The 10,871-nt window shown below is 34.8% G+C and overlaps 1 protein-coding gene across 1 annotated transcript; it reads left to right on the top strand.

Annotated features, from left to right (window-relative positions):
• Positions 1-6,703: 6,703 nt before the first annotated feature.
• Positions 6,704-7,327, top strand: LOC139889568 (uncharacterized). Its single transcript, XM_071872512.1, has one exon. It carries the CDS (start codon positions 6,704-6,706, stop codon positions 7,325-7,327), a length of 624 nt encoding a protein of 207 aa, XP_071728613.1.
• Positions 7,328-10,871: the final 3,544 nt, after the last annotated feature.

Raw genomic sequence — 10,871 nt, 5'->3', positions numbered from 1 at the left:
GCAACAAGGAGTTTTAAAAGTGGGAAACTTAAAGGATGAAATACCCAAAGGATCGGAGAAGCATCTTAATATTCGGGAAGATGGAACTCGGTATAGGGCTGAAAGAATTTGGGTACCAAAATTTGGAGATATGAGAGAAATGGTACTTAGAGAAGCTCATAAAACCAGATACTCAATACATCCTGGAACGGGGAAGATGTACAAGGATCTCAAGAAACATTTTTGGTGGCCATGTATGAAAGCCGATGTTGCTAAATACGTAGGAGAATGTTTGACGTGTTCTAAGGTCAGAGCTGAGCATCAGAAACCATCAGGTCTACTTCAACAACCCGAAATCCCGGAATGGAAATGGAAAAACATTACCATGGATTTCATCACTAAATTGCCAAGGACTGCAAGTGGTTTTGATACTATTTGGGTAATAGTTGATCGTCTCACCAAATCAGCACACTTCCTGCCAATAAGAGAAGATGACAAGATGGAGAAGTTAGCACGATTGTATTTGAAGGAAGTCATCTCCAGACATGGAATACCAATCTCTATTATCTCTGATAGGGATGGCAGAATTATTTCAAGATTCTGGCAGACATTACAGCAAGCATTAGGAACTCATCTAGACATGAGTACTGCCTATCATCCACAAACTGATGGGCAGAGCGAAAGACGATACAAATGCTTGAAGACATGCTACGAGCATGTGTTATTGATTTCGGAAATAGTTGGGATCGACATCTACCGTTAGCAGAATTTTCCTACAACAACAGCTACCATTCAAGCATTGAGATGACGCCATTTGAAGCACTTTATGGTAGAAAGTGCAGGTTTCTGATTTGTTGGAGTGAAGTGGGGGATAGATAGATTACGGGTCCGGAGATAATTCAAGAAACTACCGAGAAGATCATCCAAATTCAACAACGACTGAAAACTGCCCAAAGTCGACAAAAGAGCTATGCGGACATTAAAAGAAAAGATATAGAATTTGAGATTGGAGAGATGGTCATGCTTAAGGTTTCACCTTGGAAAGGCGTTGTTCGATTTGGTAAACGGGGGGAAACTAAATCCAAGGTACATTGGACCATTCAAGATTATAGATCGTGTCAAACCAGTAGCTTACCGACTTGACTTACCGCAACAACTCGCCGGGGTACATAATACTTTTCATGTCTCGAATTTGAAGAAATGTTTTGCTAAAGAAGATCTCACCATTCCATTAGACGAGATTACAATTAACGAAAAACTACAATTCATTGAAGAACCCGTCGAAATAATGGATCGTGAGGTTAAAAGACTTAAGCAAAACAATATACCAATTGTTAAGGTTCGATGGAATGCTCGTAGAGGACCCAAATTCACCTGGGAGTGTGAAGATCAGATGAAGCTAAAATACCCTCACCTATTTCCAGAAGATGCGTCAATACCTTCAACAGCTTAAAATTTCGGGACAAAATTTATTTAAAGGGTAGGTACTGTAGTGACCCGAACTTTTCCATGTTTATATATATTAAATGAAATTTTTATTTACATGATTAAGTGTTTCTAGCATGTTAAGCAATAAAACTTGTTAAGACTTGATTATTTGAAATGAGTTTCATGTAGACAATTGACCACCCAAGGTGATTCACGAACGTTAAAACTTGTAAAAACTATATGATGACATATATATGATTATATATATAGTTAACATGATATTATGATAGGTAAGTATCTCATTAGGTATTTTAATAATGAGTTATATACATAAAATTGAGTTTATTGAATTAAGAAACTCGAAACGATATATATAACGATTATCGTTATAACAACATCTTACTAAATACATATGAATCATATTAAGATATTGATACACTATGTTTAATCATGATAAATGATAAGTAAACATGTCATTAAGTGTATTAACAATGAACTACATATGTAAAAACAAGACTACTAACTTAATGATTTCGAAACGAGACATATATGTAACGATTATCGTTGTAACAACATTTAACTGTATATATATCATACTAAGATATATTAATATATCATAATATCATGATAATGTAATAATTTAACATCTCTTTAGATATAATAAACAATGGGTTAACAACATTTAACACAATCGTTAACCTGAAGGTTTCAAAACAACATTTACATGTAACGACTAACGATGATTTAACGACTCAGTTAAAATGTATATACATGTAGTGTTTTAATATGTATTCATACACTTTTGAAAGACTTCAAGACACTTATCAAAATACTTCTACTTAACAAAAATTCTTACAATTACATCCTCGTTCAGTTTCATCAACAATTCTACTCGTATGCACCCGTATTCGCACTCGTACAATACACAGCTTTTAGATGTATGTACTATTACTATATACTCCAATGATCAGCTCTTAGCAGCCCATGTGAGTTACCTAACACATGTGGGAACCATCATTTGGCAACTAGCATGAAATATCTCATAAAATTACAAAAATATTAGTAATCATTCATGACTTATTTACATGTAAACAAAATTACACATCCTTTATATCTAATCCATATACCAACGACTAAAAATACCTACAAACACTTTCATTCTTCAATTTTCTTCATCTAATTGATCTCTCTCAAGTTCTATCTTCAAGTTCTAAGTGTTCTTCGTAAATTCTATAAGTTCTACTTTCATAAAATCAAGAATACTTCCAAGTTTGCTAGCTTACTTCCAATCTTGTAAAGTGATCATCCAATCTCAAGAAAATTTTTTTATTTATAGGTAGATATCTTTCTAATACAAGGTAATACTCATACTCAAACTTTGATTCAATTTCTATAACTATAACAATCTTATTTCGAGTGGAAATCTTACTTGAACTTGTTTTCATGTCATGATTCTGCTTCAAGAACTTTCAAGCCATCCAAAGATCCTTTGAAGCTCAAGTTATTTTTTCATCATTTCCAGTAGGTTTACCTACTAAACTTGAGGTAGTAATGATGTTCATAACATCATTCGATTCATATATATAAAACTACCTTATTCGAAGGTTTAAACGTGTAATCACTAGAACATAGTTGAGTTAATTCTAAACTTGTTCGCAAACAAAAGTTAATCCTTATAACTTGACTTTTAAAATCAACTAAACACATGTTATATATCTATATGATATGCTAACTTAATGATTTAAAACCTGAAAACACGAAAAAACACCGTAAAACCGGATATACGCCGTCGTAGTGACACCGCGGGCTGTTTTGGGTTTGATAATTTAAATCTATGATAAACTTTGATTTAAAAGTTGTTGTTATGGGAAAATGATTTTTCTTATGAACATGAAACTATATCCAAAAATCATGGTTAAACTCAAAGTGGAAGTATGTTTTTGAAAATGGTCATCAAGACGTCGTTCTTTCGACTGAAATGACTACCTCTTACAAAAATGACTTGTAACTTATATTTTTGACTATAAACCTATACTTTTTCTATTTAGATTCATAAAATAGAGTTCAATATGAAACCACAGTAATTTGATTCACTCAAAACGGATTTAAAACGAAGAAGTTATGGGTAAAACAAGATTGGATATTTTTTGATTGTTTTAGCTACGGGAAATATTGTAACAATTCTATACAAATTATATCCTAGCTAACTTATATTGTATTATACATGTATTCTAATATATTATGTAATCTTGGGATACCATAGACACGTATGCAAATGTGTTGACATATCATATCGACCCATGTATATATATTATTTGAAACAACCATAGACACTCTATATGCAGTAATGTTTGAGTTAGCTATACAGGGTTGAGGTTGATTCCAAAAATATATATACTTTGAGTTGTGATCTAGCCTGAGATGTGTATACACTGGGTCGTGGATTGATTCAAGATAATATATATCGATTTATTTCTGTACATCTAATTGTGGACAACTAGTTGTAGGTTACTAACGAGGACAGCTGACTTAATAAACTTAAAACATCAAAATTTATTTAAAATGTTGTAAATATATTTTGAACATAATTTGATATATATATATATGTATATATTTGTTATAGGTTCGTGAATCGACCAGTGGCCAAGTCTTACTTCCCGACGAAGTAAAAATCTGTGAAAGTGAGTTATAGTCCCACTTTTAAAATCTAATATTTTGGGATGAGAATACATGCAGTTTTATAAATGTTTTATGAAATAGACACAAGTAAATGAAACTACGTTATATGGGTGAATGATCGAAGCCGAATATGCCCCTTTTTGCTTGGTAACCTAAGAATTAGTAAACCGATATACTAATTGACGCGAATACTAAAGATAGATCTATTGGGCCTAACGAACCCCATCCATGGTTGAGGATGCTTTAGTACTTCGATGTTGTTTTATCATGTCCGATGGATTTTCCGGAATGGTAGTGGATATTCTTATATGCATCTTGTTAATGTCGGTTACCAGGTGTTCACCATATGAATGATTTTTATCTCTATGTATGGGATGTATATTGAAATATGAAATCTTGTGGTCTATTATTACAATTTGATAAATATATAGGTTAAACCTATAACTCACCAACATTTTTGTTGACGTTTAAAGCATGTTTATTCTCAGGTGATTATTAAGAGCTTCCGCCATTGCATGCTAATATGTGGACAAGATTTGGTGTCAGCATGCTTGTATAATATTGTTTAAAACTGCATTCGAGATTTATTTTGTTGTAACATATTAATATTGTAAACCAATATGTATTGGTAGTGTGTAAGTGTGTTATTTTTAGATTTTCATTTCTGGATAATCTAGGTGGTGTCTTTTTAACCTTGTCGATAAAATAAAGGTTATGGTTTGTTTTAAAAACGAATGCAGTCTTTGAAAAACGTCTCATATAGAGGTCAAAACCTTGCGACGAAATCAATTAATATGGAACGTTTATAATCGATATGAACGGGACATTTCAGCGTGCACGTCATAATACAAAACTATACTACCGCTTATATACATGCCTATGGGGTCACACACTTTAGCATTTAGACACCGATTAATTATATATTGCTGATATATAATTATAACCTATAGTTCAAAAAATATATAGTTTAATTAAATATGATTTAATTAAATATAAAAGACTTGATGACGTTGAACCACAAATATCATATTGACTTATTTTGATTTTAATAAAAATAAATGGGCTTGGTTGATCACTGCGCAAGAAATAGAATTAATAACAAAAAAACAGGGTTGTTATTTAATCAGTTAGTCCACCGACTATCTATTTAAATAAATAGATACTTTATCACATAGACTCATACGGACAGATACAATGCATGCTTTGATTGAAACCGAAAACCCTGGTCTGATAAATAAGTTTGAAAGAGCTGATATAGAGAATTTATCTAGTTGTAACCTTTGGATTAAAGAAGTGTTTGAAGAAGATTTAATTGAATCCATTGGTGAAAATGTTATCGAACATTATAATGAAGATTTAAGGCGGGCTATTCAAGCTTTGGAGGACCAGAAGAAGCTTGTCATTAATGAAACTCCGGCGCCGGAAGTAAACTCACCGGTAACTGGTCTCGAATGTGAAGAAGGAGAAATAGCCATTGAGATGGAAAATTTGAATTTTAGGACTCCCCAAAAGTCAAACAATTCAAAAGTGGAAACTTTTCCAAAGGTGGTTCATAACTCCATGGAGAAAGTAACTAAAGCGGTTAGAAGCCAAAGAGACAAGACCGTTTCAGTCATAAAGTCAGAAGAAGAGATTAAGTTTTCACTGTTTTTGACAAAAAGCATGGCTAAAGTACTAACCATGTCACCTAAAAGGGATGGCCCTCCTGCTACTTCCACTTTTCAACAAAAGTCTTTTTCTTTAAACACTAATGACTATCCTACCCTTCATCCCTCCTCACCAAAAAAAACTTCCAATTCCCATCTCAATTTGAACAAACCCCCTGCAAAAAGTAATTCTTTCATTAACTCTGATGTTTCTTTCGCAGCTAAGCTTACTGAACCTACAACCAGCTCTCCTAAAAATCAATGTATTGATAGTAATTGTAAGTCTTCGTGTGAAAAAATAAGGGCTAGATGCATTGCTACTGAAGTGTCCGATTCTCCTGTTATTTCTTCAACTGAACGTGCTGTAAACAACAAGAATAAATGGGTCGAGGAGGTTCCTGCATCTTCTGAGATGTTTGACACAACAAGTGAGATTAATCACATTGTAGGAAATGATTCAACTTACAAAAAAAATAATGTCAATGGGTGTCAATTTGGGGCAAAAAAAATAACTCATCAAGAGGAGATGTTTAACTTTGGTGTTCTTATGGAAAACATGGTTGATGTCGGTTCACCAAACGTGCAAAAACCATGAGACTCGCTTCCTGGAACACACGCGGACTCGTTAATAAATCACGAGGAAGCATGGTGGGGTCTTTGGTATTTCGGTTTCAAATTCAATTTCTAGCAACACAAGAAACTATGGTAAAAGAAGTATCACAACCAATCCTCAACACCATTTGGAAACATCATGTATTCGATTCGGTGCAATCAAAATCAAATGGCGGTCAGGGGGCCTCCTGTCGATTTGGAGGACAGATTTTTTCTCACTTATTCAAGCTTGGACTCGTAAAAATTGGATCGCGACTATTTTGAGGTATACTCCAAACAATACAATCGTTTTAATTATTAATGTTTATGCTCCTCAACAAGAAAATAAGAACAAGTTTATCTGGGCATAATTGACTGATATGGCTAGTAATTGGCTGAGTCCTATGTGTATTTTGGGTGATTTCAATTCGGTGAGCTCACCGGATGAAAGGTTAAGAGAAGTTATAGATTTCAATTGTATTGATTCATTCAACAATTTTATTCTCAATGCTAACTTGTTCGACCAACATTTGTCAAACGATGAGTTTACATGGGAGGGCCCTTTAGGTAAATTCTCAAGAATTGATAGGGTGCTGGTTAATCTTTCTTGTGCTCATATGTTCCAGGATGCTATTTTGATTTCTGCCAATCCGGATGAGTCGGATCATAAACCCATTATATGGGGAAACAAATTGTTAGATTGGGGTCCTAAACCTTTTCGTTTCAATAATTCATGGCTCTCGAAACCGGGTTTCATTAATTTGTTTGAAGTTAAGTGGGATTCATATCCGGTACACGGGTGGGCTGCTTTTATTTTGGGGAAAAAGCTTCGATTGTTAAAAAATGACTTGAAAGATTGGAGTTTGTCGAATCAAGATCAGGATGTCACTGCCCTTAAAACGTGTGTCTTGAAGATCAAAGCTCTAAAAAGATATTTTAGGCTGCGTGATCTTAGTCATAGTGAATTGATTGAGCTTGCTTTTCTTAAAAAATGCAAAAAGTGATTATCCTTACGTATCGATTCAAAAAGAAGACATCAATCTCGATATTTATGGGTGCGTTTAGGTGACAAAAACTCAAGATTTTTTCACGTCGCCTCTCGCATTCGACAACAATCGTCTTTTATCTCAGGTATGTTAATTGATCATGTTTGACAGGAAGATCCTAATATTGTTAAAGAATACGCAATAAAGCACTTTAAAAATTTATTTTCTTGTCACTCTGGTATACCTGCTATCATACAATTCGATTGGGCTTCAATTAATTTAAGCCCATTACCAGCCCACTGTTGTGCTTCTTTAGAAGCTATATTTTCTGTAGCTGAAGTTAAATCTGTTGTTAAAGCGTTCAATGGCAATAAAACACCGGGTCTGGATGGATTTTCTTTACAATTCTTCAAAAAAGTTTGGGATTTTTTAGAAGACGACATTATGGAGATGTTCTCACAATTTCATGCCCAACCTTCCTTTCCAAAAGGTTTCAACTCCTCGTTCATTGTTTTGATCCCAAAATCAAATTCTGCTAAGAGTATTGACCTTCTTAGGCCGATTAGCCTCATTAACGCCCCTTACAAGATTATAGCAAAAACGATTGCTAATAGGTTAAAGGTTGCTATTCCCTTTATTATTAATGAGAATCAAAACGGTTTTGTCCCGGCTAGATTGTTAATGGATGGGGTGATGGTTGTTAATGAAGTGGTTCATATGGCTAAGAAAAAGAAACGACATGTTCTTCTTTTAAAGATATATTTTTTGAAAGCTTATGATAGCGTTTCTCACGATTTTCTTTTCAAGGTCCTTGTCCGAATGGGGTTTGGGTCAAAATTTATTTCATGGGTAAAAGCTTGTATATCCAATGTTCATTTTTCGGTTCTTTTGAATGGTTCTCCTTCCCGGGAAGGAGTTATGCATCGAGGTTTGAGGCAAGGCGATCCTTTATCATCTTTTTTGTTTATTATTGTAGCCGAAATTTTAAGCAAGTTACTCTCAAGAGATCTCGATAATGGATTGTTGAAAGGGTGCATGTTCAGTCAAACGTTAAAAATTAACCATTCTCAATTTGCGGACGACACAATTATTTTCGCTCATCCGTCCATTCAAGAACTTAACCGTATCAAAGGTATTTTGGATCTATTTTTTCATTTTTCAGGGTTACAAATGAACGCCATCAAGACAACGCTATACGGTATTCATGTTTCAAGAGAAGATATGGTATTGTTCTCGGCCATTTTTGATTGTAAAGTGGGGATTTTCTCGATTGAATATCTAGGCATTCCGATTGCCTTATCTTGCAACAAAATTTCTATGTGGGATCCCGTCATCAAAAAGCTCAAAAAGTAACTAGCGGGATGGAAAGGTAGGTGCCTTTCTTTTGGTGGACGGCTTGTTATGGTCAACGCGGTTATTTCCAATCTCCCCCTTCATTACATGTCCATTTACAAGGCCCCCGTCTCCGTTATTAAAAAACTTGAAAAACTTCGAAGAAATTTTCTTTGGACCGGGGATTGTCTTAAAAAGAAGTCTTGTCTCGTTAAGTGGGATTCGGTATGCCTTCCCAAAGAGTTGGGAGGACTAGGTATTACTCCCCTTCGATTAAAATTTTTTGCAATGCTTGTTAAATGGTGGGCTAGATTGAACTCTAATAAGCAATATCTTTGGAAATCCATTGTTACCTCTTCCTTTGGGTCTTCTTTTAATGGGAAATTGACGAACAACGTTTCTTCTTTACAAACGTCTCATCTTTCACCAATTTGGAAGGAGTTGATTAACTTACTAAAAGAAGATTCGCTTTCTTGTATTGTTGGGCCATCGATTTGGAAATGGAAAATTGGTAACGGGGCAAAAATCTTATTTTGGCATGTTAATTGGGCCCATGGGAGAGTCTTAAAGGACGACTTTCCTTTTCTTTTTATTATGTGTTTAAAGCCCAACGCCTCTGTTCTTGAATGTGACTTCCTGTTAATTTAGACCAAGTACAGCAGGGTTGGAACTTGTTTCTGCCCCTGCCTTTATCTCTCTTCGATCAGCAGCAGGCAGACCTTCTCTCCTCTTTATTATCCAATCTGCGACTAGATGATAGCATTTCAGACCAAGTCGTATGGTCTGCTGATCCGGGCAATGTTTATTCGGTGGCCGACGCTATTAGGGTTCTCATTCAGTCAAGCGAGATCGTGGTTCCGATTTGGCCTCAGGTTATTTGGGGTAATAAAGTTCCTACCAGGATCATGTTGTTTCATTGGTTAGCAATCCGCAAAAGCATTCCCGTTAGAGACGTTCTTTCCCGAAGACACATTCTTCCCATTAATGTTTCCACCTTATGCGTTTGGTGTTTAAAAGAAACCGAAACAATCAACCATCTTTTGTTACATTGTAGATGGTCATTTAAAATTTGGGCGGAATTATTTCGTTGGTGGAATCTTCGATGGGTTATCCCGGGATCCATTGAAGAGTTCTCGTTTGATTGGTACTACGGCATGGGAATCAAAGCCTCCAAATTTTGGAAGTTAATCGGTCCTGCGACTATTTGGGCAATTTGGGTCGCTAGAAACGATCTCATTTTCAACAACAAGTATTCTTGTCGCTCGGTTATCATACGAAACATCAAGTTCAAAGTTTTCCTTTGGGCAACGAATCTTAACTTTTGTCATGAGTTACACGCTTATGTTTGGGAGCAAAACCCGCATCTTTTATGTTTTTAGGCTTTCATGTCTTTGTATTTGTCTTTCAATTTAAGGCCGAGCATGGCTCCGTCAATGTACTTTAACTTGATCCTTCATTGTTTTGATGAAGCGATCATTTCTAATATATTTCCTTCTTCACCGAAAAAAAAAAATCTAAATAAATAAAGGGATCATACCCTTATTTGTTTTTTTTTTTTTTAAATAAATACATCAAACGAAGACTGTTCAAATGTCAGTTAAGAAAGTGTTTGGCAACAAAAGTCAATGATCCAACAGGCATATATAACAATTAAAGCATATACATAATATGGATTGATGGTTTGAATCTAACCTTGGGCCCAATAAACTTGTCGGCTGCAACTGATGTAAGGAGGACTGATGCGACAAAAGCCAGACCAAACACGGATGCTAGTAACGAGTTCCGTCCCTTACTGAACAGTCTCGTTTCAGAAAAAGTAAAAATGTTAAAAGGCTTCTTATTAGAGAATGATAGCAGAAACTTAAATGCAACAAGCTCAAAAGTTTGTATAAGTGATAATACCTGTCAAGAAAAAAGTAATGTTAACAATTCAAACAGAGGCATTTCAACAAAAGGGGATTATGAATGGATAGGTTCGGGTTATATAATATTTCTGACGGGTCCAAGGGTACAGGAAAAAATCAGCTTGAGCTACTGTGTCATAGAACTATTGTAAAGTATTTAAGTATAATCATTAAACATACACCCTACACAGTCATTTTTTTCTAGTAATTTATTATGTTATTGACATGAAGAAACTTTTGCAAATCATATTTGATGTCCTAATTTGTTACAAGAGTCAAAAGAATGACATAAAGAATTTCGGACCAAACATAAAGAGTAAAATGCA

Source organism: Rutidosis leptorrhynchoides, chromosome 2, assembly GCF_046630445.1.
Source record: "Rutidosis leptorrhynchoides isolate AG116_Rl617_1_P2 chromosome 2, CSIRO_AGI_Rlap_v1, whole genome shotgun sequence".
Classification (NCBI taxonomy): Eukaryota; Viridiplantae; Streptophyta; class Magnoliopsida; order Asterales; family Asteraceae; genus Rutidosis; species Rutidosis leptorrhynchoides.
Note: the sequence above shows the minus strand (reverse complement) of the source record. Positions and strands in the feature narration are given on the sequence as shown.